Source organism: Corvus moneduloides, chromosome 6 (genome assembly GCF_009650955.1).
Source record: "Corvus moneduloides isolate bCorMon1 chromosome 6, bCorMon1.pri, whole genome shotgun sequence".
Taxonomy (NCBI): Eukaryota; Metazoa; Chordata; class Aves; order Passeriformes; family Corvidae; genus Corvus; species Corvus moneduloides.
Genome location: NC_045481.1, coordinates 47,316,385 through 47,343,564, shown reverse-complemented (window position 1 = coordinate 47,343,564; position 27,180 = coordinate 47,316,385). Strand labels below are relative to the sequence as shown.

Genomic DNA, 27,180 nt, shown 5'->3' with positions numbered 1-27,180 from the left:
CACCCAGCTTGCCCCTGGATAGTATTACCGAAGTGACCCAACACCTGATCACAATCCTTCATGTATATGCACATCCTCAAAGCCTGGTTAAGACCAGGGTATGACCCAGAACGTGTCTGGAGAACAAGCTGAGACCTCTGTGTGCTCAAATGAGTATGGTTGAAACATGTCTTTGCTCTCAAAAGGTCTTTCATGTTCTCTGTGCCAAGACAAAGCATCAGCAAGAACATGGTGTTAGTTTAAAAAAAAACCAAACTGATAAATCACAAAGCTCTTCTCTCCCCAAGATTAGCAATTGCTCTACAAACCAGTAGCCATGCAAGGAACGATTCGCCAGAATTTATCCAAGCACACTGGCTTTTTTAAAATGCTGTGTGACCCCAGACACCTCATTTTACAAAAAAAAGCTGTCAACTGCAAAGACCCTTTGCAGCCTCACCTACCTGCACACATTGAGAAAACCTTGGGAGAAGACAGCTGCAAGGAGATGGGCCTCTGGAGGTGCTTCTCAATCAGGTTTGGCAAGGGAGGGGATGAGTTCAGAGTAGGAGAGGGCTGCACCAGGAAAACTCAACACCCAACCCCACTGAGCATCTCTCAAGAACATCCCCAAAGCCAATTAATTCACAGGGTATCTGAGACATGAATTTTCTTTTATGAAGGCAGACCTGAGTTTAGCACATGTGCAAAAGCTGGGGGTGGTGTGGGATGAGTGCATCCAAAGCAGAGAAACCTTCAGCAAAGGCCTTTGCAGATATGAACACATCCTTTGTCACATCCAGGGTGAACACCAAAGCTAAGTGTTTTAACTGGACTGTCTTAAGTGACAACCTTCATGCCAAGGTTCAGGCTTCTATGTCTAAACTGCTCTGACTCATATGTAAAAGTTAAGATGAAAATGCTCTCTGTCCAGGGCAAAACCAGATGCCAGATGGGCTGGTTCACACGTGAGACAGCCACCTCCTTCACAGGCACGGGGCTCTTCACCAGCTCTTTCTTCCAAGGGGGCAATGCTTCTCATACTAAGTCAACAATGACTGATTCACAGCTCAAAGTGCCCATTTCCCACAGAGAGCTTTTTGGGCTCAGACAAGGACATCTGCAATGTCTGTGTTCACAAGCAGGGTCATGAAACACTTGTTTGCAAACCCACCATCTTTCCAGATACTGCTCACAGAACGTAAAATACAATGTGGGTTGGGTTTTTTGCAGGTCAAGGCCCCTTTTCTGCTCAGTTAAACACCTCTTCCTAACTGACTCTGTGCCTGCTTCTGCTCAATTTGAGTGGCAATAAGTGCCTGCAGGGGTTTCATCACCTCTCTGTGAAGTCAGAAAAGCTGGTTGAGAAATTCCCATCTTGTTGACATGCAACAAGTGATCACTGATGACATTCACCCAGAATGCCAAACTGCTTTGGGGAGCACTTTTTGCCCAGCAGCACGAAAGCTATGAAATCCTCAAGCTGCTTCTCCTTTGGCTCCATCCTGCCTAGACCTGAAATATGGAGAAATGGAAAGTCTGTTTTTTCCAGGTCTGCCCACAAAGTTCAAATTGGAACTTTGGGAAGCACCTCCGGGCACCCATTATTATTCCAGCTTCTCAGACTGGACTGTTTGGGGCTTTTACCCCACCCTTCCTGCCCATGGCAGGGCAAGGTGCATTGAGATGTAAAGTCCTCCAAAAAATATTTCTGTATCTAGAAGCAAAACAAGCCCAACCTGGGGCAGGAACAGTCCCAGATACAAGAGCCCCAGCAGCAGTCGGTGCATGGGAAAGGGGCTGGGAAAAGGGAGCAGGAAAAAGGGGGAGAAAAGGGTAGGAAAAAGGGGATAGAGAAAGGGAATTAGGGATTAGGATCCAGGAGCTGGAGCTTTTAAAAAATAAACCCATGCATGACAAAAGTACACATTTTGCTCATAAAATTGCAAGGCATAAAGATGCTAGCTAAGGAATATTTATAAAGCAGGCATGCTTGCTCCAAGTGAGAAGAGCTTAGATGCTCTTCAGCTCTCAAAAACTCTAAGACTAGCCAAAAAATCTGTGGCTGGAGGACCGCCAGCCCATACCCAGGCCGAACGATGACAGCCCGTAAGCATTTTTGTCTCACTGCAGACGACTGGTGACAAGCACATATGAGGCTCAGCCTTCTCCTTGTGCAGCTCTCCCATTTGATTTCCTTGAGTGCAGGGACAAATACCAAAAAAAATAACTGAATGAGGGAATAATTCACTTTGAGGGGGACTTCCGGAGGTCAGAAGTCTTGGATCTGGATGTAAATAATTGAAATTATAAATCTTAATAACAAACAAACACCTCAATTTTCAATGCTTCTTGTCTCTTTTAACAGACCTCTACTTGGCCCAAGCCCTGCTTTTTGCCTTGCCACTGGGCTGCAAAGCCGGTAATTAAATGCAGAGAGACAAACTCCCCATCCACCACCTGGGCACCTTGGATGGCTTTGGATACCTGCTTTTGCCCCCCTTAACCCACCAGCAAAACCCGCTTTGCCTCTGTGATGCAGGATCAGGCAAAGGCTGGCTCCTGCCTCCTGGAAAAAGCCACTTGGACACCTCCAGCATTGCCACATGGCTAGCAACTGGGCCTGCAGCTATGGGAACGGGCTCACACAGTGCTGCTGCCTTCTCTCCCTCTCGCACACGGGCTCCATCTCCAGAAGAAGAAGCCTTGGCTGGTGAGGCTCTAACGGAGGCCACAGACCAGATGACACAGAGACGCAGCTCAGAGCACGTACTGCCCTGCCCTCTAGATGCAGACACGGGAATCCAGCACAGACACAAGCTGAGGAGTTGGTTTTCCCCCTCCTTTACTTCTCGTTGCATCTTCCACCCTCCAAGTGCAGGAGGAGCATTGGTGAGGCAGAAGGTGCTCAGACATCTGGCTTTGATGGATGAGGGACAGCCACCCCCGCCAAGGCCACAGGGAGGTGAAAAGGAGATGGCTTGCACACAAGACAGGGCTGTCTGCCTTCCTGCAAACAGGCTCCCGAGCAGGCTGTGTTCATTTGGGGTGAAATAAGGCATGAAATGAAGCCCAGATCCACCAGCCCTGCTTCAAACAGCTGCCAGCAGATACTAAGAGGATCCTGCCAGAGGAAGAGAGTGCTCAAAGCCATGCTGTAAGCACACACGGCTTACTGAGAAGGAGAAATGATGACGGAGGGAAAAAAGCAGCCTTGGCGGTGCATTAAAAACTGGAGCTGGGTGGAGAACATCCCCACCTGCTCGCCTCTCCCTCCTGAACAAACAGCTCGGTTTGCTGAGTTTTACTGCACAAAGGCTCACTCCAGGTTGCCCAGAGCCAGTCCAGCCGGGTGCTCACTCCCACATCCCCTGGCCTTTCCCCTAAAAGCACCACGGGCTTCCCTCTCCAGCTCTGCTCACCCAGCACTGTGTGGGTGATCCAGGCACTGAGCAGGGCCAAACCTGGAGAGAGAAGGGGCAGGCGCTGGTATGGGGGGGTAACATTTCTCAGGGAGGGGCTGTCTCTGCACCTCCTTCAACTGCACCTGTTTTGGGAGTAATATGCACATACTTTTATGCCCAGCCCCATAAATTATGCAGTGAACCTCAAGGCTATGACTTCAAAAAAGGAAAAAGCACACACACACAGAAAATTAAGAAATGCCTGTTCCAAACACCTCCAACAGCCCTTCTCGATGCTGCATGGCCCTAAATCACCACAACAGCATCACCAAAACCCAACCTGGCAATAGATTTGGAACCCTAAACCCAATCCAGAGATGTTCCCTTCTGCACAGCCTGTTTTAGGCTGATTCTAAGGTTGAGACTGAAGGCTGAGGCTTTAAAACATCCCTTTACAAGTCTTTCTCAGGTGACTGATTTCCTCCTCCATCTCATTAGCGGCTGCCAGCAGATGCTGTTTCCCCAGCAGAAGCCACACTTCGCTTGTTACAGTCATCTCAAAACCACCCTGTCATTTCTCCCCTCCTCATGGCCACAACGAAGCCTGGAGAATATTTATCAAGAGGCAGACACAGCAGCAGCTTTTTACGGTTAAGCTCAGGTCATTAATCTCTATTGAGACTTTTCATAATCTTCCTCAGCTTCATGTTTGTTTAACTCTTGGATAGTCGCTCTGTGGAGCTCTGGGTAATCACAGATTAATTGCTTTTTAATATTAATAGCTTTCCATTAATGTGCCAGGCTCTCTCCCCTCCAGAGCCCAGGCAATAGCTATTAGCACTGTGCCTGCAGCTCTCTGTGGTGAAAAGGACTTTGTCTTTGGGGCCAAAATTCTACAGTATGAGCCGAGACCTTGCGTTCTGTGGCTGCTTTGTAGCAGAAGTATTTTAGAGCAGAAGCAATTCCCTCCTCCTCTAGCCCAATGCCAGGAGCTTCCTCCTGCAGATGGCTCAGAGAAGCTGTTCTGGAGCCACCCCAAACTGCAGCGTACTCAGGGGCATGTAGGGGCACCACTCCAATGCCCTCATCTTTCTAGGAGTGATCTTTACTTACGTAGCCCCACACCAAGGCCCCACAAAGCAGGGTGGGACAGGACACGTGGCCACAAAAACCTCCCAGATCAAACATGAAACCTGCTCAGAAGTGATGTGAGGGCTGCAAGCCAGCCTTTACCACGGTGGTGTGATCACAGTGTGAAAGCAAGAGCCTCAGCCCCTCTACCCTGGCAGGACCTCCACGTGCCAGAGGTGCAAAGCTTGCTGTGCCACTCCGGTAGGACCATGTGAGGTGAATGGAACTGACACTGTGCATCTTCATCTGTGTGGTCCATGGGCATGGTCACTGGTGAGTCCCAGAGCTTGAGTCATCTCAGTGTGCACAAATCATCATGGGCTGAGAACAGGCTAAGTGTGAAGCCACATTGCTTCCCATTTAGCCTCTAGCCAGGACACAGAGTACACTTTGCAGAGGCACTAAAGAGCTACTCCTGTGTCTCCCACACCTTCCTCATCCACCTGTATTCCTTTTGTCAAGCCTCTTACATGCTTCAATACCTTGGTCTTGTTTAAAAGCCTTCACAGGACACATAAAGCCTTTCCAAGAACACACTTCTTGCCAAGTTATTCACAACCAAAGAAACTTCCTACCCATGCCACCGGCACGTTAACCCTCTGCTTTATAAATACCAATGGACGCTGGTTTTGGATGAGCCTGAAGCTCTGTGTATTTGCCCCCCAGCCCACGAGCAGTTGGGATGAGCTGGCTCCTGCGCCCATGCCATTCCCTCTAGTACCCTCTCCTCCATGTCCAGCCTTGCCCTGTCCCAGATGTTACACAGGGCATGAGCTGCACCAGCAGCCAGATCATCTCTTGGCCAGAAGCAGTCCCGGTCCCCTCTCTGCTGACAATGAGCCGGGACCAACATGTCTAGAACTTGCGAGCAGAAGCCACTCACTCCTCCACAAGCCCACCATCCTGCTCTCTGGGTGGAGGAGACCCCCACTATCTGGAGTGCAGGGGCAGCTTGAGGTGGGACTTCAGTTCCAGGGCTTTGTCGACCACCTCTGGGGGCTGCAGGATGTGCCACTGGGCGAGGGGCCGGCGTGGGTTGGACAGCATGTCGGACCAGTGCCGCAGCTGGTTGCCCGTGGCTCGGCAGCCCAGGAAGAGTTTGCCAATGGGCTCATTCTTGGTCACTTTGTCATGATCCCAGACGGAGATGACCACATCCACATTCTAGGGGGGACATAAGAAAGAGGGTCAGTGGGAAGGGGGTTGTTGCATTCTGGACCTGCTCAGCCCTGGGCACTTCAGGGAAACCCACCTGGATCTGACTGAAAGGCACCTCAAAAACAAACACCTCATTGAAGTAGGGGCTTAAGGTGTTTTTCTTCACACTTGTCTTTTTTTTCTTCCATTTCTTCCTGTTCAGTATGAGATGCACCTTGACAAAAGGATCTGAAGAGAGAGAGGACACACCTGGCACAAATGACAGTTTTTGACTGAAGAACTCAGCCACAAAACAGCTTTCCTGAGCCATTCCCAAGGAGATCAGTGCACCCCACTTGTCACTCATGGTGAGACAGCCACCTCAGAGCTCACCTCCTCCTGCCAAGCTCCCTGTACGATCCAGCCATGACATCTCCTCCTGGGAGATACCTCCAGCACTGCCCAAAGCTGGAGTATCTGTGCTGAGGGAGGCTGGGAGTCAGCCAAGGGCTGGGTATGGTGGTGGCAGCAGGAAGCAGGTCTTAGCACCAAGAGCTTTCAAGGCTTTGCAGCTCTTGGTGCCACCACTGGGGCCTGGGCAGGAGTAGGAAAGTCTGAGCACAAGCAACCCCAACAGACCTGAGAGTCCATGAGAATCCATCCGCTTCAGTTGCTTGGCTTCCAGGATCAGCACCGTCAGCTTGCCAGTGCTGGGGACGTAGCGCAGTGAGAAGCAGATCTCACCCAGATGCTCCTCCTGAGATGGAGAGATGCCAGCAATTAGTACCAGGCAGGAGTCAGCTCACCTGAGGCTGGAGCACCAGGCTGGCCCCAGATTTCCTGAGCCTCCCCCACTCTCATGCTTGCCCCTAAGGGCTTGCTTCTTGGGGTGGTGGCAAGCCAAGCAATAGCACATCCCTCCCAGCAGAGCTTCACACCCACTAGGACCAACCTCCACTTTACTGGCCACCGCCAGGTCACTCCACTGCTCGATGACATGCTGCAGGTCGATGCTGGCCAGGGGCAGCCTGACCTCACCAATGATGTCATGCTTGGCAAAGCGGTTGAAGTCATAGATCTGCATCACCAGTGTGGATTCAGACACCTCAGCCTGGGGTACCTGCAGGGAAGGACCCAAAAGCCCAGACTCACTACTCAGTGGGAGCCCTGCCTCATGGGATGGAGTGGCAGATACAACAACAGGTACGTTGTACAAACTGTACATACTCTCTCACATTTTCCAATCCTGGTTGTACAGGCATCTCCCTGTCTGGAGAGGTTTTTGCTCAGGGAGCACTGTCTATGCAATACTCTTGATGGGAGCAAAAAAACATCATTGGCTATAGTTTTGTACCTGGAAAGTGAAGCTCTCATTGAAGATGGGGTTCAGAGTCTTGCGGTAAACCTTGGTCTCATATCTCTTTTTCACATCAGACGTTAGGTAGACGATCACATATGGATCAGATGTGCCTCCGCTGTCCATGGCCTTCAGCTCAACTGCCTGCTTCACACCAACTTTCAGCTGGAGAGGAGTGAGGCACAAGGTCACCGGGTGGAGGAGGATGGGCTCAGGCAGCTGGGGGCTCAGTGGGAAGTGAGTGCAACAGTGAGGAACGCCTTTACACCAAGCAGGCATGAGAGCTGGTGGGCTGCACGCAGGTGGGAGAGGGTATGCCCACCTCAGTGGGCAGCCAAGAGGGACCACACAAGAGCACAGCTGTTTCCCTGCTGTGCCATGGCCATGAGCATCCCCACCTCCTGTTTGCGGAAGTTGTACTCCAGGGAGTACTGCAGCTTTCCTCGCCACTTCTGCTCTACTCCCCGCTCCAGGTCCTCCATCTCAGGCTGGACCTGCGGCAGAGAGCAACACTACCCTCAGGATGCACTCAGCCATGTCCCTGCCATGCCGTGCTCCCACCAACCCTGGGGCTGGGCAGTGCAGCAGCAAACCTATCAGGGAGGAGGGAGGTGGGATTGAGGGGAAGGCAGGACGCACAAGGCTGGTTGTGGTGGAGTTGCTGACGGCACACAAGCCGATTCTCTCCTTCTTCTTGTGCTTCTTCTTGCTACAACAGCACTTGACAATGCAGATGAGGAAGAGAAGGAAGAGAACGGCCCCTGCTACAGCCACGGTGATGAGCGCCCATTTGGGTACTGGTGCGATGTTCAGGGAGCAGAGTTGGATAGAAGAGTTAAAACCAAGCAAATCATTTAGAGCACATTTAAACCCCTTCCTGGTGCTTCAGCATTAAGGAGTTGTACTTTCAAAATTGCTCCTAGAATTCTGGACAGACCCCATGCAGGGAGACTGAGGCTGAAGACCATTCCCCAAATAGGTAGCAAAGATACCCTCTGCTCCTGAAGCAGCATGGTACCACTCTGCAGTATTCCCACCCTGATGGAGCCCACTAGAAAATGGAATTTGAAGGGAGGGTGAAGTGAATACACAGCCTCAGAGTCCAGCAGCTCCATCAGATAATGCTGCCTGAGAGAGCAGGGCAAGAGACGCTGTACTCACATGGGATCCAGCTAAGCCAGCTGTCCAGGGAGCCCGGCCAAGCCGTGGTGGTGATGCTGGTGTGTGGGGAGGCCGTAGTCCTGCCTTTCCTGGCTGCCACTGCCATGGCTAATCTGGGGTGACCTGGGAACACAGGTAAAATTAACAGGGTGGAGATTTCCTTTAGGGTAGCATGTCTGCTGACCGTGGCCCCAGGCTTTAATGAGAGCAAACACAATTAAAATATAGAGCCCAGGGTAAGCGATTAGAGCTTGGCCACATTGACAATGAGATGTGAAATGGAGCGGGAGGGAGCCACTGGCAGGGAGGGCTCCACGCCAGCAGGCCCCTCCCATACAGCCTTCTCCTTCATATCCTTGCAAATCTGCTTACTGAAAGGGGAAAGACTGGCGTGGTCGAGGGTGTTTTGAACAGAGGAATCACCTGTCTGCAGGGGACAAAACCAAGAGCTGTTGTGTGCTGGCTCCTCCCTTGGCCAAGCAGCTTGAGCTGAAGAGTTTGCTCAGCTCCAGGAAACCCCCATCATCAGCTAAAACCCCTTTTTGGCTATTTTCCCTCTTGTCGCAGGGCTGAGGAACAGGAAGGTTTGCTCCTGGGCTTGCAGCAGGGCTGGTGCCCTCGTTGCCGGTGGCAGTGCTGCCTCAGGCTGGGGTCACAGCGGCTCGGAAACTTTCCGTGAGCCTGGCCTGAGCACATGGCAACGCTGACACAGCCTAAGGGAGGGCTTCAAATTTAAAGCAGGATGCTTTTACAGCATTGCTTTCCCCATGGCAAGGCTCTTATTCTAGCATGAACGCTTCCTCATAGCCAAATTCCTTTCGCGTCAGCCGGGGAGGTGTGCCCGGAGCCGTGCTGCGCGGTGAGCGGGTCTGCAGCCACCACGGCACGGCTGGCACCCAGCCCCGGTGCCCGGGCTGCCAGGTATGTGCCTTTGCTGCCCCAGCCTCCTGCTCCGCGTCCCAGGGGGTCCCTGCTCAAGCAGCCAACTCCGCCTCGCTCTGCCTGCGCTCTGCCCACGCTCTGCCCATCCCAAGGTGCTCCTTGCATGGGGATCTTCCCGGGGAGGAGGAAACCACGTCTGCACTTCCCCTGGCTGAGCCCGCGAAGCCAGCAAGAACCCTTTCTTTTTCCAGCAGTGTGCTTTGCTGCATGTGGGCATAGGGCTGGAGCCATCCCTGCGGCGGCATGGCTGGAACAATGCGGTGCAGGTTAAATGACTTATCCAGGGCCACCTGGGATGTCTGTGTCATTGGACACCTGAAGCTCAGGTATTTAAGAGGTGCCAGGCTGCAGCTTTGGAGTGAAGGGTGGACAGGACAGTACAGGCGAGCAGGCACCCATTCAACACAGAATTAAGGGTGTCAGTACCTTTTGCTTGTGTCACATTAGTTTAACACTGACCCTGGTTTAAAAAAACTCTTTATCCCAACCCTGAAGAATGAACCGAGCCACCGTTTTGGGAACGATGGGGACAGCCCTGCTGCGGTGCAGGACAGGAGGCATAGTCTCAGTGGGCAGTCTGCAGGGAGCATTGAGCATCCATGCTCCTGGAAAAGGGGCAGGGAGAACTCTGATTCTTGCTCCCACCCTGTGCTGACTGGATTCCCGAATCCCGACTTACCGACAAGTATCCTTCCCAGTGTCAGTCTCCCTTCCCTGCTGTGCAGGCTCCAGTCAAGCCACCACGTGTGGCAGGGGCATGTTGTGGGCTGAGATGGGACCCACCGGGCACGGAGCTGAGAGTGCAGACGGGATGGTGGCTGCACTGCACAGCCGAAACAGGAAAGTCTGCTTTGCCAGCCCAGGAACCGGGTGGCCCCAGCAGCTCCGCCGGCCCCACCTCGCTGCTGACCCAAGCGGTGCTCATGCAGGCGAAAAGCCAGCGGGGAACTCCCTGCTGGACCAGGAAGCAAAACTTGCCCTCCTACCTGCAAGAAGCTGGAGGGCATTGCTGCCCAGCTCCGTGCACTGGGAAATTCACTTCTCCAAGTTATCCCTGCAGCGATACTGGGCTGGACTGTGTGGCTGCAGGCACTTAGCACAAGGGAATGGACACTTGCAAGGGGATGGGTGCATGACTGCATCCATCACTGGCGAGCTCTGCACTTGGGGAGCCCAGCTCCTTGGCCCACAGGGCATGCACTGTGTGAGGGCCTGTGAAATGTGTGTGTGGATGAATGGGAATGCCCTGCTCCAACCCAGCAGGGAGGACAGACAGGACAAGACAATACTGCTTGAGTGGTTTCATCCTCCAGCACCAAGAAAAGCGCCAGGCACACAGCCAGGAGCAATTTCACAGGCTTCCACTGCATTAAATTTATGCTTGTAAACTTCTTCCCTTGCTGCCAGTTCAGCAAAGTCTGCCCCAAACCTGCCTTATCACCACGTAAATTTGGGGTGGTGTCAGAAGCAGGGAACAATGCTGCAAAACTGCCAGTGCCTAATGGCTGACGTAGTCATGGGAGGAGATGCTGTGGAAATCAGACCTGTCCCAGCTCTGGGCCACCAGTCCTTCCAGATTTTCACATGGCCACCAAGGCATTGCCACAGTGGGTGCCTAGCCATGGGAGAGGGGCTAGGGCTGCCCCTCAGCCACCCAAAACACAGCCCCACTCTCAAGGGCCTTGCACTCCTGCTACTCAGAGAAGCACCATCTCCAGGAGCAGGAGAGGCAGGAATGATGCTGCAGGAATGATGCTGCAGTAAACCTCCAAGGGAACTTTTTGCTCTAAACTGGAACTCCCAAAGGATGCATGGGAGAAACACATTATGGGGATGGGGGAATAGGGAATACTAAAATTCCAGGGAATTTTAATTCCAGAGAAAGGGTGTCTGCATATGCACACTAAAAGCTGAGCACATAAGTAGCCTTTTCAATGGGTGTTTGCTAGAGACAGCTAAAAGAGAAGAGATTTAGATCTTAGGAAGAAATTCTTTATTCAGAGGGTAATGACACACTGGAACAGGTTGCCCAGAGAAGTTGTGGCCCCATCCCTGGAAGAGCTGAAGGCCAGGTTGGATGGGGCCCTGAACAAGCTGATCTGGTGCATGGCATCCCTGCCCATGGTGGAAGGGGTTGGAACTAGATGATCTTTAAGGACCCTTCCAACTAAAACCATTCTATGATTCTATGATCTCAGTGAGACCAAGCTGCACAGGACTCTATGGGCCTCCCTTATTTTGGGAGGAGATGTGGTGATCCTGGTGACAGCCTGGTGTCATGTAGGGGGACAACTGCTTGGCCTTAGTGGAGGTGAGCTTGGTCTCCTCTGGCAAGAGCCAGGCTGGGCAGGCTGCAGCAGTGGACCACTTCCAGTAGTGGGGAAAGGGAAAAGCTGCAGGATGATGTTCTGTGTCAGCCCCCCTCCTGTCATCCTCTCCCCCTGTCATAGGTTAGACCAAACCACTACACCCCCCCACACCCCTGACGGTCGCACTCTTGGAGAGAAAAGGGGTGCTGAAATATGCCAAGACCATGAGCCCCACAGGGCTGAGTGCCACACAGCCTACCCAGAAAAGTAAAATCCTAACCCCAAAATCAACCTTGCTCAGGACAGCGTGTGAGAGATGGCTTTCAGAAAAGAAGGGGAAAGAGACCCAAAGCCATTACGGTAAAATTGCAAATGCGCTGCACCCAGCCACGCTCTGCACCTGCCTTTGCTCCCCGAATCCCTGCACATGCTGCGAGTCACTCTGGACCGGGTACCCTTATTTTTTCCGGTCAAAAATACAACCATTCAGGGGCTGGGAACTGAGAGGACGAGAGGCATGCTATAAACACTCCGGCTGCAGAAATAAGACATCGCGGGAGCGCTTGTGGACAGTGATCAGCCACTGAGCACAAGCTCCCAGGGAGCTCCGGATGCACGAACAGCGCCGAGTCCCCTCGCCAAGGTGACCGCGGCGGTGTCCCAAGCCAGGGCCAGGCGACCATAATCCTGTGTAATGCACGCTGGGAAATGCAGTCTGGCCCGGGCACGACGCCAACCAGCTGGCTGCCTACAAATCCCAGCACGCCGGGAAGCAGAGCTGCGCCCCATCCCGGCTCCTGCCTGCTTCCTGCAGCGCGGGCAGGGGGAAATATAAACAGCGGCGCCTTGGGCAGAGTTGGGATGCTGCCGCTGGACAGGCTGTGACGGGAAGCAGAGGCAGCGCTCGGGGTGAGTTTGGGCTTTTCTCTCCAGCAGAACCCTGTCTGTGGGCAGGGGGTAACATATGCTCCCTGCTAAGCAGCCGTAGGAAGAGCTGCGGGGACCGGCAGCACCCGGCTGGAATGTTTTCCTGCGGTCTCGCAGCGAGACGCGTGCCTGTGCAGATCCGTGTGTCTGTATGCGAACAGCACTGCGGGTTATTGGGCAGGGGGATGGGAGGGAGAACTCGGGCTTGGTTTGCAGCGCTCGGAAGAGCGAAGCAGAAATTAGAGGTGCATTCTCCGACCAGGAAGGGCTGCTCAGCTCCTTTGCCTCCTTGCATTTAATTTTGACTTTCAGAAAATACTTGGCTGAGATGCTGGCAGAAGAAAGCTTCTGTCCGCTCAGCTGGGCGGGTGTTTGCCACTCTCTGCCCTGCTCTCTGGGAGGAGACCCCTTCCCAGCATGGGCCATGGGGTGGAGGAAGCAGAGGGATGCTCAGCATCTCCTGGCTTTCCAGGCACCCCTGGCTGGGAGAGTAGCTCTGCTGCAGGACTTTCCACTCCTCGGGCAGTCGGGGAGTGCACATGCAAGCACTGAGCCCCCCATGGCAAGGCTGTGGCTCTCAGGGCTGGCCAAGTGTGCTGCCTACTGGCCCAGGCACCACTTTGCTGTCCCTGACAATAAACATTAATTAAATAAAACTGGGGCAAAAGACAGGTCTCTGTGGAGACCCTGACTTGTCCTTTACACTGCATGTTGGTTTTGAGCTCTGCTTGCACAGCCCCCCAGCACAGCAATCAGGTAGGGCTCACAGGGCTGTGGAGGGGCAGACCAGTGCCATCGCGGGGGTCTCACCCTGTATCCAAGCCCTCACCACACATCTCTACTTACTCTGGCCTTTTACAGCTGCAAATGAGCTGCTGATGCAGTGAACTCCTTCATTTGTAGATACAAATTCACCATTCAAGCAAATGTAGCAAAAAAGGCAACAAGGATGTGAACTAGAAACCTACCTCTAAGATCTAACCTATTTTGGCTTTTAAAGACAGCCTTAGTTTGCATGGAAAAGAGCTCCACAACAACTTTCAGCAGTTCCACACAGAGAAAAATACTCTGAGAAAAACAAAAGTAAAAATAAAGCAGTGATCTGTGTTTGAAAAGCCACTTTTCCATCACATTTAATTGGAACTATTAGAACAGTTTTTCTCGGAGCAAAGCTGCTGTCAGCAGAAATAGGTTCATTTGGGCTGCTGTACTTGGCGTGTAGGATGTTTCCTGTCTCCTTTCCACTCTTCTCCTCTCTAGATTGACTATATTATAATCTGTCAGTTTAATTTTATATTTTCTCTTAAAGGCTGAGATTTGAAGATGGCAAAGCCGGAAAGCACAGTCATAAACACCGATGTAAAACAGGTAAAAGGCTGTTCATTACAAAACACACATCCTGTATTTCCAAACCAGGTTTTGAAATGCCACTGCAGGAGAGAACACACCACAGCCCAGAACTGTGGTGGCCTGAATTGCTCATGCCTGGGTTTCAGCAGAAGTGGCCTGTTCCAGGGCTGCTGGGCACCTGGTCCCAGTGAGGTCCATGTGATTTCCCAGTTGCATGGACAGGGCAGGTACATTTGCTCACACTTAAATTTTGGAGCAGCCAGGGAGAAAGCAGCAGCTTCTCTACACACAGAGAGACTTTATCTGACTGTCCAGAACAGACACAAACGAAGGGTAAAACAACCAGTACGTCCAGAGAAACCCAGCAGTACCCAGCTCAGCACGAACAGATGATTGTGGCTGTGCTGTGCCCACAAACAACAAAATTATGAAGCAATCCCCTCTGTGTGGGCTGTCCTTGGAGCATGTGGCACTTATCAGACAGGTTAGGGTTTCACACTGCCAGCCCCATCCTTGGTGGCCTGAAAATGAAGACTGGGTGTGGTACCTCTGGCATCAGGAACTGTGACACGGGGTGATACCTCCAGCACCCAACCCCACCACTCTGGTTGGTGCCCCCTGCTCACCCCACCTCCATGAGCTCCTTCTCTAATGTCCCCTGACTCCTCTTTCCTCCCTGTCCTGCAGAAGGATCCCAGCACAGCACTGGTCATTGCTGTGACCACCAGAGCCATTTTCAATCTGGAGGAGGAGCACAAGCTCTACCTGGAGAAGGGCAAGGAGGAGTACACAAGGCACCAGCAGGCCAACCAGGACAAGCCCCTGCCACCAGGCACAGCGTTTGCCTTCATCCAGGTGAGTACCACACCTGGCTAGGGGCACATGCAGACACTCACAGCATGGGGTGAAAGTTCCGCTTTCCCAGCTCTAAGTCTCAACTTCAGTCACAGGGTGCAGTTAGGCCTTTCCTGATCTCTTGGCCTCATTGCAGGGCATCGAGACCTGTGCTCCTGACCAGACTATCTCCCCCCTGGTGAGGTATCCTGCTCTCTGCCCTCCTGATGATGGCTTTTGCAGGATGGTTGCTCTGTCTGTCTCTCCATAACATGCCAGCAGTGCCATAGCTGACAGATGCAGCACAAACCACTAACCTTAACTACAAAAGAGCTCCTGCAAAGCCACTACAGTCATGCCTCTTTAAAAGAGTCCCATCTTCTCCTCACAGGCAGTGCAGTATGTGAACAAGAAGATCCTGGAGAACAACCCAGCAGAGAGGGACCTCTTTGACATCCTGGTGCTCTCCAACAACAGCCCAGAGAGCGGCACGCGCATCATCAACAGCGCCAAGCACTATGGTAAGGGGGACCCATCCCTGGTGATGCCTGATTCCCCTGGGAGGCTGCAGAGCAGATCAGGCACCCCAGTGGATCATCAGTGGCAAGCAGAGAGCCAGGGGATACAAGGGGAAGGGGGGAAGGGGTTCTCCTGGAGCCCAGCTCCCTTCAGCCACGTCCTTCAGACCAGGAAGTCTGGCAGCATTTTGCAACGGCCCAGGCATCTTCAGGCAGCTACTGAAAATAAAAACAGTTCTTTGAAAAAAACACCCTAAATCCCAGAGTGCTGTCATGAGGAATGCTCATTTAAGGGAGGGATGGAGGGAATATTTAACTGCACTCTGCAGTTTTATAGGAGCAACAACAGATCAAGAAGATGCAGCAAGGACACAGGCAGGTTCCCCATACACCAGTGGAAAATGCATTGCTCTGAGCTCTTGCTCTCGCAAAGCGCACCAAGACCCCCGGAGGGTGTCAGGGGCTGTGAGGAGGATATTGCTCCATAAGACTTCACTCACATCCCTTGTCCTGAAGGCCTGGAGATCTCCAAGTTCTGCTTCGTCAGTGATGAGGACTCCACACAGTACCTGAAGTCCCACGGCGTCAAGCTGTTCCTCTCAGCTGACAGGACAGATGTCTGCAATGCCCTCCGGAGAGGTGAGTTCTCCCCTCCATCCCACGTCCCCAAACCCACCACACTTTTTCCAAGCAGCTCAGTACCAAGAGACAGCACCAGAACCTGTGATTTCACAGGGACAAGGGGTAAACGCCACATTGATTACTAGTACAATCCTGAACAGTTCAGTCTCCTCTTCTGTCCTTACCAGTAGCCTGCAAACACACCAGGGTTGCTCAGATGCCCTCACACGTCACTGAGTGCATTATGCATCATTCTGGACGTAGCTCTGCCATGGGCTGGTCATTCCCTGCCTGGCATTTAAGCATTTCTAACCAAAGATGCAATTCCATTCATCAATGAGAGTTTATCAGTGATTCCCAGGACTTTGTGATGATGCCACAGAGATTTGCTGTCTTGGTACATGCAGAGTTACTGTGTGTTCAGTGATAGATATAAGCACATGCCTGACCTCAGTTGGAGGGAGTGCAGTCTCCCCATCTTGTCTAATGGGGTTAATCACCTTCTTATTAATTTACTTGGGTATGAGCACATCAGCTGGCCACCGTCCTTCAAGGTCAGGAGCAAGCCATCTGCAGTCTGGACTTTCCTTCACTACACAGCACATTCCTGGAACCTCCTTGAGAGAATCATTGCCCTGACAAGTGTCTCCCATCTGGGAGCCTGGGTCCACATATGAGGGTGGGCAGGGAACAGCTTGTAGGAAGAGACTGTAATTAAGCCAATTACCGCAATCAATGGAGATGCCAGCCTATATTATTCACACCACAGAGTGCTAAATCTGGGCATTAAAGATTGAGGCTTGGCAGGGTGAGCAGGCACCAGGAGGAGGGCTGCTCATGCCTTGACAACCACCCACCATCTCTTACCACACCTCAGTATCTCCCCAGACCTCGGTTTCCAATCAGCAGCACTTTCTCAGGGGATGACAAAGCCGTGGAAAGGCTGGGCTGATTCCCCCAGAAAGCTCCCTGGCTTGGAGGCCCTGGCATGGCGATGTGGGACAGGGCCACAGCGGATGTGTAGGGAGCAGCTGGCCATGCATGAGCTGCCCCAGGGAGGGGTGTCCCTCCTGACCCCACCTTGCTCTGTCTCACAGGGGTCTCAGCAGCGCTCGTCTTCCAGCAGGAGGTGCAGGCCCCCAGCACTCCACTGCGCTTGGTGTTTGATGGGGATGCCGTGCTCTTCTCTGACGAGACGGACCAGATCTTCCAGGAGCAGGGGCTGGAGGGGGCACTGCAGTACGAGCGGGCGATGGAGGCCATCCCCATAGGAGATGTGAGCATGCCACCTTGCTTTCATGGGCACCCACAGGCTCTGCAATCTCTCCCGTTAGGGCTTTGCCATGAGCGGTCAAAAAAGCACAAATCCTTGCAGATTCCCTATGCATCCACTACTCAGTCCCTGGTGTGGGCCTGATTTGGAGTCTCACTGGAAATGGAACTGCTATCTCCTGTAAGTGACCATCAGCTCCTAAATATCTAGGATTGTAGTTACTCCCAACATCACCTTTTGTAGGCTGTGACCTCTTGCTGTCTAAGTTCCTGCAGGACTCAGACCCAGAGGCACTGCTTGCTGGGATATACCTTGCTGGTCACTTTGGGATTAGGATGAGCACCTTAAGGCTCACCTTCCTCCCAGGGACCCCAGTGCACAGCACCAGTCCCAGCACTGCCCAGTCCTGCAGCCCACAGGCATTGTGTGTTCTGCACAGCCCTGACAAACCATGGAAGAAGAACAAGTGGCTTGTACAGGCAGAGTAGGTGTTTCCTTATTTCCCACACACTCCCAACTGTCTTGCTGTGCTTCTAGGGTCCCCTGAAGGCTTTTGCCATGCACCTTGGGAAGATGCGTAAGAAGTTCGGCCAGGAAAAATCCCCCATCCGCACCTACCTGGTGACAGCCCGCAGCGGCCGGGACATGGGCATCCGGGCCATCAAGACACTTCGGGAATGGGGTCTGCCCATCGACGAGGCTTTCTTCATGGATGGGGCTCCCAAGGGCCCCATCCTCGCCCAGATCCAGCCTCACATTTTCTTTGATGATGGACTTCATAACATTCAAGGGGCTCAAAATGTGGGGGTACCCTCTGCCTGGGTCCCCTCCTGCTGTTGATGGGCTGCAGGCCGGCAGTCCTCCCTCCCAGCAGCACAGGTAAAACTTCTGGTGGAGAAAGAAAGACCTCCTAACATGCAGCAAGCAAATCTCAGGGAAAGGGGATGAGAGCATGGACTCCCATGCAAAGCTTGATGTGTATTTCTGCTCCTGATAAGAGGTCCTCTGCATCTTAGGATACAGCCAAAAGACAGCTGCTCTGGGACAGAAGGACACCTTTGCTGTGACACTGAGGACTACAGCTATGCCATGTAGGACCTGGGGACTTTCTCAAAGAAATAAGTGAAGCTAATGCCACCCACACAAGCTGAAGGAAGCAAGAAAAAAATGCTAGTTTTGGCTGTGCTCAGACAGTCTCCAAGATGGAGCAGCACAAGAAGGACATCAGCCTGTTGAGCCAAGTCCAGGGGAGGGCAACCAAGATGATTAAAGGGATGGAGCAACTCTCCTGTGAGGAGGGGCTGAGAGAATTGTCATTGTTCAGCCTGGACAAGAGAAGGGTTCAGGGTGACCTAACTGCAGCCTTCCAGGACCTGAAGGGAGCCTACAGGAAAGATGAAGAGGGACGGTTTACAAGAGCATGTAGTGACAGGACAAGGGAGAATGGCTTCCAACTGAATGAAGGCAGGTTTAGATCAGATATTTGGAAGAAATTCTTTACTGTGAGGGTGATGAGGCACTGGAATAGATTGCGCAGGGAAGCTGTGGATGCCCCATCCCTGGGAGTGTTAAATCAGGTTGGATGGAGCTCTGAGTAACCTGGTCTAATGAAAGGTGTCCCTGCTCACACCAGGGTGGCTGGAACTGGATGATCTTTAAGGTCTCTTCCAACCCAAACCATTTTATGATTCTATGATTTATTCCCAAGATCTCTGTCTAAAGGGAGCACTCAAGACCCTGCCTCACCAGACACACTCAGCCTGGTTTCCTGAGGAGACTGATGTGCTAGTGAGTGCTTCAGGTAGCTCCAGCCAAACTCAGAAGAGGGAGAAAGACTTCAAAACTGTAAAGGACCTACAAACCTTTTAGAAGGTTTGAAGAAAGCCAGCCCAAGCTATTCCTCCTCATAAAACAGATTATAGCACAAGACAGCTTTCTTTAGGCATGCACACTGCTCACAGAGTGCTTTTGGGAGACAGACCTGTAGCACACTCAGCTCCTGGAGCCGCAAGGCAGGGACAAGGCTACAACCCAGCACTGAGGTCCGTCCAGGAGATGGAACAGCTCTAATGTCCCACCAGGAGAGGGCACTGGAGATGGGCTGTCTGCAGCGCAAGCCATGGAGGGGCCGGGGCTGCAGACAGCACTGCAGGGGCTGGGGCAGGACTGGGTGCTGCGGCCAACCTTAAATGGATCTCCAGGCCCATGGGTGGAGGGCATGGGTGGGGGTCTCAGGAACAACTGCTCCTTGCACATGGGGTATGTGGGTGTGCTAGGTTCCCTGCCTGACATCACACCCCCCCCCCCGCCCCCCGTACAGGGATGCCTTTCCTTTGGCAGTTTGGACTCCGTTCCTAATTTTCCTGGGGACCAAGCAACTCGCAAGTTTCATTTGCAGGTTTTCTTTCCCCAGGGCTGGATGGGAGTTGCCACTAGAGGCCACTGTGCTGCCTGGGGACATGGCACCTCAAATCCCTGCCCACTGTCCAGAAACGCCTCATAAAAAAACTGGCCGCACAGGCGGCAGCAGGATTATGGACAAGGAGATAAAGATGATGCTGGCTTCATTTTTTAAATCTCAGTGTAATAAGAAAATAATTATTTTTAAAGGCTTCACAAGTGTTGCTCTCACCAAAGCTTTTTTCCCCACAATAAATAAATAACCGAGTATCCCAGTGTGCGTGCTTGTTCCTCATGCCTGTGTCTAGCAGTGTGGGAGGAAGGGTGGGATAACTCAGTGCTCCTTTACACACATTCATTTATTTATCAGGTGTTAGACATGTTCATCAAAATGGCTTAAATACACAAGAAATCTTCAGTGGGCTTTGGATTAGGCCCCTGAATGTCATCTTGTATCTGTGTCCCCAAGCTCACTCCTGCTACCTTGGGCATGGGGACTCTGCACATCTTGCCTCAGCAAGGGGAGCTGCTGGCCCTGCCATGCCACTGGCAGAGGTCCTGTCCCTGCCATCGTGGCAACCATGTGGGTCCAAACTCGAGGCTGCTAGGGCAGGACAGGGATGCCCATGTGCACAGATATGATAGGAATCCACCTCCAAGGAAGCAAAGCCTGGCAGGGTCTTGGCACCAGCAGTCTGGCCCCTGGCCCTTTTGCTCAGTACAGATGCTGAAATTAGATGTTTTGAGGTAGCAACATCAACAACATCAGCCACTCATCATTCACTAATAATGCTAAGCAGCCGTCAGCTGAACAAACATTAATTACAGGATGCTCCAAACATGCCCAGTAAGCAGGTGCAGACATTCATCCCACTTTCATGCAGGTCAGATACCACCGGGCTCAGCAGTATGATCCAAGTGCCCACCCACAGCCCTGCCCACCAGGCACAGCCCCCTGCTTCTGTGGCAACTGGTGCTGGGGACATGGACCCAGTGCTGGGGGTGACCATGCTCCTGGGTATCCACCACTCCAACCCATTTCATTTGCTGATGCCTGGACAGGGCCAGCAAGAGCTTGGTCACCGCCTTGGGCGAGAGGAAATCAGCTGAGTCAAGAGTGGTGGGGACAGGCCCATGTGAGCTGCTGCAGCGCGTGGGATGCTGAGGCAGGAGGAAAGCGCCACATGCCTTCCTCCAGCACTGTCAGCACAATGGGGGATGACAGGGCAAAACATGCCCAAAATGGGAAAAAAGGAAGGAAACTCCGAGCTTGTGGGGTTGCATCATATAGGGCCAAGTACAGCTGCTTGAGGCCATGGTTCAAGCTTGTAGCATCAAAACTGCCCTTATTGCCCTGCTCCAATGATGTGCCATCAAAAACCGCCCTTTTCTGTCCTGCTCCAAAGATGGAGCATCAAAAACACCCTCTGTCAAGGACTGCTGCAGCTTCATGCCCTGCTGCAAGGACAAACTTGCTGTTTCTGTCTTAGAGGCCTCTGTAATAAGTTCATTAATGCTTGGGATGCTCCTCAGGTTTTGGCTTTCTGAGGCATCTTAAGCTCCCTCCTTGAAGGGATTGCTGATGCGCCAGGCTCTCATGCTGCTGCTGCAGCCTGAAGAGGGTTTAGCTGTTGGGGCTGGTCATGGCATGGTTCTCTGACACCCGTTTCAGGTTTTGCTGGCCAGGGCAAGGCAGGAGCAGGCCACACTGCCATGTCACCACCACAGATAGGCTCCCTTTGAAGCCTGCTGAGTTTTGCACCTTTCCACTCCAGGAAAAGAAGTGCAAAGGGGTGCAAAGGGGGCTCTGAGGACCTGCACTTGATTCTGACCATTGCTTTCCAACAACCCCCCGTGACCCCAGCCAAAGCTGCCTGGTGTCTGGGTTCCCCTCTGAGACACCCTCCTGGTCCAGAGAAGGAGGTGGGTCCCTGCTCTGCTCAGCCACAGGCAGGCCAGCTCCCTCCTCTGCAGGGCCCAGTTCTGCTAGCAATGCCAAACAAGTAGCCCTTGTTTCGGGGTGGGGCGCGTGACCCCAGGGATCAGAGGCTGCAGCTGGTTGGCCCTGAGGAGTTGTGCGAGACCTTTGCCCAGGACCATGCCCTTAATCCCCAACTCACTGCACCAGTCAATTTAGGCTTGCAATGCTAAAAACAAAACAGCTCAGTGCTAAGCAAGAGAAAGGGTTTTATGAAATGGTGGTACTGCAGGGAGGGAAGATTGGCAGGTATTTATCTGCTAATAGAGATCTGCAGTGGCAGTGTCCGAGCTGTTCAGCTTCATTGACTCCTGGCTGCAGCGGGAGAGGATGCTGGAGGCTGCAGGACCTGGGCGCAGCTGCAGTGTCTGCCAAGGATGCTCCCACACCTCCCTAACCTACAAGCACCTTTGGTCACGAGCACTGAGCAAGGCATCTTTACATTTTTGACCATAACCCTAAGTCACCCTGGTGGCAGTGTACCTTGAGAAACACTCTGGAGTTCTCAGCCAGAGAAGCCGAGATGCCACGTCCCACGCTACAAAAAATTATTAACAGGCTGTTCTGCATGTAGAACGTCAGAGGGAGGGTGTGTGAAGCCACAGACTGTTTGCCAGTGTGCTTAAAACTGGTTTCAAGAGCTTAACCCCAGGCAGTCACACTGAAAATAGTGGCTGTGGTAGCAAGTGAAGATGGAGCTTAGCAGAAAGGTGACAATAAACTAGAATTCAGAGCCTTTGTGGAAATAGTGACACAGCAGAAACTGCCCTAGGAGGTCCAGGTTGACTCACCAAATCACCAGTGAGAGCTGGTTGCTCCCACTCCAAGAAAACACATTGCAACTTTTAAGCTGATCCTTGGGTTGCAATGGGGTGTTGACCCTCATCTTTCTGAGTCCATACTCCTCTCAGGATCAGAAGTCTCAATTGCTTCAGTGTTTTGTCACATGCAGGAGACATGATTGCATAAATGATGGTCCTCTTAGGGCAGTTTCTGCTGGAAACTAAAGGAAATAATTAAATGACATCTAGTGCTGGCAAAGAAAATTAAATGGATGGTGTGCTTGGATGTGGCTGGAGGCACTTCTCTGCATCATGATGGAAACCCCACCAGCATGCCAATACCCCCCCCATCTGAAGCCAGGCTCACGTGGGGGACAGCAGCAGGAATTGCCCAAGATGATGACAAGGTGAGTTGGGTCCCTGTATTCCCCATCACATCCTGGCGTGGGTGGGGATGAATCAATACCATCATTGCCACTTAGCACCCCATCCCATCAGCCGCAGGTCACGCTGCCTGCTGCCAGTGTCTGCCAGGATTGTTGTTGCCTGTCCCTGGCAATTTCAGCCTGCTGCAAAATAACTCAGGTGAGGCAAACAACACGAGATCCCTGCCCCGAGGAGCAGACAGGACCAGCAGCCAGGGAGGGGTAGGTGCCCTCCTCCCCAAGGTGGTTGCCAGGTGTGTCACCAGCCGTGGGGGAGGATGAGCCAGGGGATGATGAAGAACATCCAATGCCGAACAGGGTCAGGAGCGGGCAGGTGGTGTGGGGGCGGCAAGCATTTGGGCAGGGCCATGGAGTGCGTGGGACACAGGGACAGGAGATGTCGAGCTTGGCAGCAGCCCACTGAGGCAAGGTAGTGTGTAAGTAAACCCTAGTGAAGACACCAGAGCATCTTAAAGACCATAAGTATATTTGACTTACAAAAGCCTTTCTGTTTGGTTTTTTTTTTTTTTAATAGCTAGGGAAAAGATGGAAGAGCAAGATGTGATGGAGAAGTCCATTGGGGTGAAAACACTCCATGTTCAAAGGCTGCTGCAAATGGCCCTGATGAGGATGGAGCCATGCTCAGGTCTCCTGCGTGTTATGACATCCACTTGTGTCACGCAGCCACTAGTGAGCCACCCTCACCCGCCACCAGGATCACAGTTTGCAGCATAAAGGACACCAAGGGAAAAAATACCACCTAGCCTTGGCCTTTTGCAGCTCCACTTAGCATTTCCCCAAGGTCACTGCAGCCCATGATGTCAGGCAGAACATGTTTAAGACAGCTGCAGGCCAGCTCTGCCTCCAAACCAGCCTCACCCAGCCAGCATGAATGGACTGGGGATTCCCACCACCCATGATGCCGAGGACATCTTCCCCAGTGCCTACAGAGCTGGGACAGGATGGCCAGGGCCTGCATGAATCACTTTGTTGTGCTTAGTGCAACCCCCCCTCTGCTCCCAGGTTTCCCACCACCCAGAGCTGCTACTAAACTACCTTTTTGGCTTGTTTTTGTGGGTGTTACCCTGAAAAAGGGTGTAGTTTGGGATGTGCCGGTGCCACTGCAAAACACACCCTCACCTTGTAAATTGTACATCAGTTTAGGAAACGGTGTAGGGAGTGGGCGAGATCCTGGCACCATGCCGGGAAAAAGTTACCACTGCTTCACTTGGGATCTCAGGGAGGGTGAATCAGGCTCCACTAATGAGCTGCATCCAGCACCTTCACACCGGCACCAGCACCAGCGGAGGCAGGGTGTTTGAAACCAGACTTGCCCAGGCTTGTGCACCTGTAGTGTAGGCTCTGCTCAGCTCAGATGGAAGAATAATTTTCTCTTTTAGCAATGAGCTTCAAAATCAGAAATGCATTTTTTCTGAATTTTAAGATGTCCTCTAAAAATCCCACCCACAGCTGGGCAAAATAATAATTTGCATCTCTGAGCTGAAGCTTTCCTTGCCCTGTAGGTCATTGCAGTTCACGACACTGCTACCACTGTGATAAATAAATTTAGGAGAAAACGTTGAGGAAGGGGTGAAGGCAAACACACAGCCATGTGTAAGGACAAAGAGGCCACTGTAGCAACCCTGGCAGAGGGCTGCCAAACTGCAAATGGGAGACCTGCTAGAGCCCCCCTAAAAAAAGGCATTTGAAACTGAACATGAGCCAGTGTGCCCAGGTGGCCAAGGAGACCAATGTCATCCTGGCCTGTATCAAAAATAGTGTGGCCAGCAGGGCTTGGGCAGCGTTTGTCCCTCTGTACTGGGCACTGGTGAGGCCACACCTCAAGTGCTGTGTCCAGTTCTGGGCCCCTCTCTGCAAGAAAGTCATTGAGGTGCTGGAGAATGTCCAGAGAATGCAACAGAGCTGGGAAAGGGTCTGGAGCACAAGTCCTATGAGGAGCAGCTGAAGGAAATGGGGGTGTTTAGCCTGGACAAAAGGAGGCTCAGGGGAGACCTCATCGCTCTCTACAACTGTGTAAAACGGGACTGTAGTGAGGTGGGGGCTTCTTTTCCCAGGTAACAGATGACAGGATGAGAGAAAATGGCCTCAAGTTGTGCCAGGCAAGCTCTGGACTGGATATTGGAAACATTTATTCCCTGCAAAGCTGATCAGGCATTGGAACAGACTGCACAGGAAAAGGGTGGAATCGCCATCGCTGAAGGCATTTAAAAGTCATGCAAATGTGGCACTTAGGGACATGGCTTAGTGGGGGACTTGGCAGTGTTAATGGTTGGACTCATGATCTTACAGGTCTTTTCCAACCTAAAGGATTCTATGTTTATAAACTAAGATGCATCAGATCCCTGCTTGTGTGGCAAAAGGGCAGGTGGGACACCCTGGTGTCACTTGCAGAGGAGACCCCAATCTCCCAGAGCTGGAGCTGGGGTGCTCTTCCCAACTGTAGCTAGTGAAGCTGAGTCATTTGACCCCACCTTGGGAATCCTCTCAAGCAGGCACCGAGGTTGCGAAAGCATTGCCAGGCCCCAGGGGCATGTCACCCCACACCCACAGCTGCGGCTGCAGGGGACAATGCTCTGGTTCACCCCTTTGAGCCACGGGGGATGCAGGGGGCTAGGGAGACAGACCAGCAAGAAAAGGGGTTCATCCACTGTGACAAAAACAGGAGTGAGGAGGGATAGGTCCTCCAGTGTGTCTCACATGTTCTCTAGATGCCTCAGCCACAGCACTCCCTGTTTGCTCCACAAACAAGGAAAAATGTGTAAAAAACCCTGAGCCCAGGCTCGTGCCACTCTATCTTTTTAAGATAATATGGTGCAACTCTCATGGTCCAAGCCTATAAATACCCAGACATGCTCCCAGCTCCTGGTTAAACATACCCACTGTACCTCTCAAGGCTTTAACATCAGGGCAAACATTCCACAGAGGTGCTAAGGGAGCCTGAATGCAGAAATCCTGGCTCCTTGCTGGAGCCACTGGCCCCCCAGCATGCAGGCACTGGCATGTCAGCTCTAAAACCACTGGTGCCAAGGGATAGAGACGGATTAAAAACTCTTGGGATAAGACCCCCAGTCCCTTCCCATCCTGCAGGCACCCAGGAGAGGACCAGCATTGTAACATTCCCTGACACAGCCCCATTCTTCCTTTTTCCCAATAAACCATTGGGAACATGGGACATGTAAGTCATTTAGAACAGCCTTCTAAAAGCAGCAACCTTCTTGCACTGGTATGAGAGCAGTCTCAGATGAGGACACAAGCCTTGCTGCCATGAAGCTCAAGCAAAGGCTCATTCATAACAGCAAAGCTTGTTTGCCTTTAATCCCTTGGAATCAAAAAAACCCAGACACAGCCTGGGTCCAGAGTTCTTTACTCTGCTGAAGCACTTTGGTGTGCACTGTGTGATGGTACGTGACTAGCATGGCATGCTGTCCTCACCAGCCTATCCCTGCACACTGGAGCCCACTCCATAGCCACGGAATTCTGGCAGAGACTGGCCAGACTGGAAATGCTCAAGGAGGAGCTGCCTTAGGTGCCCCAGCCTGGGGCCCAAGGTGCAGGTTGCCTAGCCAGCTACAGTTTCCCAGCCACTTCAAAGAGAAGGGAGGAGGGCTGGTGTTTCACTTGCTCTGCCACAGGCTCCAGGAAAGCCTATAAGGGATGTAGTGGAGGCCTGGGCCTGGCGTCAGGACTGTCCTTTCTGTCTGCAAAGCACATTTGCAAAGGGGTTTAGAGCCCTTGGGGAGGGTGGGTTTGCTTGGATGGGGCCATGGTCAGGTTGGTTTATGTCTGACCCACTCCTGCCTGTGGACACCCAGGGGGACGAGAGGAGGAGACCCGCAAGATGGAGCCTGCAACAGCAGCAGCAGCAGCAGCGATGCTTCTGGGGTCAGGCTACCGGTGCTGGGGACCTGCTATGCCTTGGGCCCTTGCCCGAATGAGCCACGCAGGGTTTTTGCTGAGTCACACCAGTGCCTCAGGGCCAGGAGGGCAACGAGTTTTGCTGACTCATGGTCAGTGGCATTCAGCTTGACCACACACCCGCAGGGGCAGGAGGGAAGCAGATGCCGGCCAAAATAACGGGACCCACCAGATTCAACCAATGCCTCCGGCCATCGCTCCAGGAAACCTCATCCCAGTGGCAGCCAGGTCCCACAGGGAGGCAGCAGGTTTCCTGAAGCCCACCGGCTTGGCTGAGGCTTGGCAATTTGGAGAGCTCATGGGACAAGATACAGCCCAGGGCAGAAATGCCCCCTAAAAATACTCGGCATGGATCACAACTGGGGGGATGGCATGCATGGACACAGGGCAGCAGGATCATATGTGAGGCCATGGGAGGAGAGAAGAGGCTTAGGGACACAGTGTGGGAAGGTGATGGCGCAAGTGAGGTGCCAGTGACATGACCCAGCAATTTTCCAGAAGTTGCATGAACATGAATGTGACAGGAGAGGGACAGGAATCCCACTGCAAAGCTATGCAAAGTCCCCCACTCCAGCAGTGCCCAGCTCATCCCACAGGTTGCTGCTTTCCCATCCCTGTAACTGGGCACAAGCAGGAACAGATAACGAGCTCTCCCTAGCCCTCAGGACTTGGAAGGGAAAATGTCTGTAAATCCAATTTAATCTTTATTGTTCTTC

At 52.6% G+C, this 27,180-nt stretch overlaps 2 protein-coding genes across 4 annotated transcripts; one reads left to right on the top strand and one right to left on the bottom strand.

Annotated features, from left to right (window-relative positions):
* Nucleotides 1-3,629: 3,629 nt before the first annotated feature.
* Nucleotides 3,630-9,978, bottom strand: SYT8 (synaptotagmin 8). The gene is made up of 9 exons (XM_032112736.1): nucleotides 9,791-9,978; nucleotides 8,170-8,292; nucleotides 7,648-7,805; nucleotides 7,407-7,502; nucleotides 7,006-7,173; nucleotides 6,604-6,771; nucleotides 6,291-6,408; nucleotides 5,767-5,900; nucleotides 3,630-5,678 (listed from the first exon to the last, which is right to left on the bottom strand). Exons 2-9 carry the CDS (start codon nucleotides 8,273-8,275, stop codon nucleotides 5,445-5,447), a joined length of 1,182 nt encoding a protein of 393 aa, XP_031968627.1. The 5' UTR covers nucleotides 8,276-8,292; nucleotides 9,791-9,978; the 3' UTR covers nucleotides 3,630-5,444.
* On the top strand, nucleotides 9,004-19,623 carry LOC116445764 (cytosolic 5'-nucleotidase 1A-like). Of its 3 annotated transcripts, XM_032112739.1 has the most exons (9): nucleotides 9,004-9,090; nucleotides 11,911-12,329; nucleotides 13,657-13,715; nucleotides 14,385-14,552; nucleotides 14,923-15,052; nucleotides 15,566-15,688; nucleotides 16,768-16,946; nucleotides 17,481-17,822; nucleotides 19,357-19,623. In XM_032112739.1, the coding sequence occupies exons 3-8, from the start codon at nucleotides 13,671-13,673 to the stop codon at nucleotides 17,781-17,783; spliced, it is 948 nt and encodes a 315-aa protein (XP_031968630.1). In that variant the 5' UTR covers nucleotides 9,004-9,090; nucleotides 11,911-12,329; nucleotides 13,657-13,670; the 3' UTR covers nucleotides 17,784-17,822; nucleotides 19,357-19,623. The 3 variants fall into 3 exon arrangements, with proteins under 3 accessions (XP_031968630.1, XP_031968628.1, XP_031968629.1); XM_032112737.1 differs by lacking the exon at nucleotides 19,357-19,623 and having other exon boundaries at nucleotides 17,481-18,237; XM_032112738.1 differs by lacking the exons at nucleotides 11,911-12,329; nucleotides 19,357-19,623 and having other exon boundaries at nucleotides 17,481-18,237.
* The last annotated feature ends 7,557 nt before the right edge of the window (nucleotides 19,624-27,180 follow it).

What these genes read in the sequence shown, in the direction of transcription:
- LOC116445764 (XM_032112739.1), top strand. Translation starts at nt 13,671, where the DNA reads ATGGCAAAGCCGGAAAGCACAGTCATAAACACCGATGTAAAACAG. An exon ending in CAGCGTTTGCCTTCATCCAG is followed by an intron (nt 14,553 to 14,922) that starts GTGAGTACCACA and finishes TTCTCCTCACAG; the next exon opens with GCAGTGCAGTATGTGAACAA. An exon ending in CTGCAATGCCCTCCGGAGAG is followed by an intron (nt 15,689 to 16,767) that starts GTGAGTTCTCCC and finishes TCTGTCTCACAG; the next exon opens with GGGTCTCAGCAGCGCTCGTC.
- SYT8 (XM_032112736.1), bottom strand. Translation starts at nt 8,275, where the DNA reads ATGGCAGTGGCAGCCAGGAAAGGCAGGACTACGGCCTCCCCACACACC. An exon ending in CTGGCTTAGCTGGATCCCAT is followed by an intron (nt 7,806 to 8,169) that starts GTGAGTACAGCG and finishes ACATCGCACCAG; the next exon opens with TACCCAAATGGGCGCTCATC. An exon ending in ACAACTTCCGCAAACAGGAG is followed by an intron (nt 7,174 to 7,406) that starts GTGGGGATGCTC and finishes ACTCCTCTCCAG; the next exon opens with CTGAAAGTTGGTGTGAAGCA.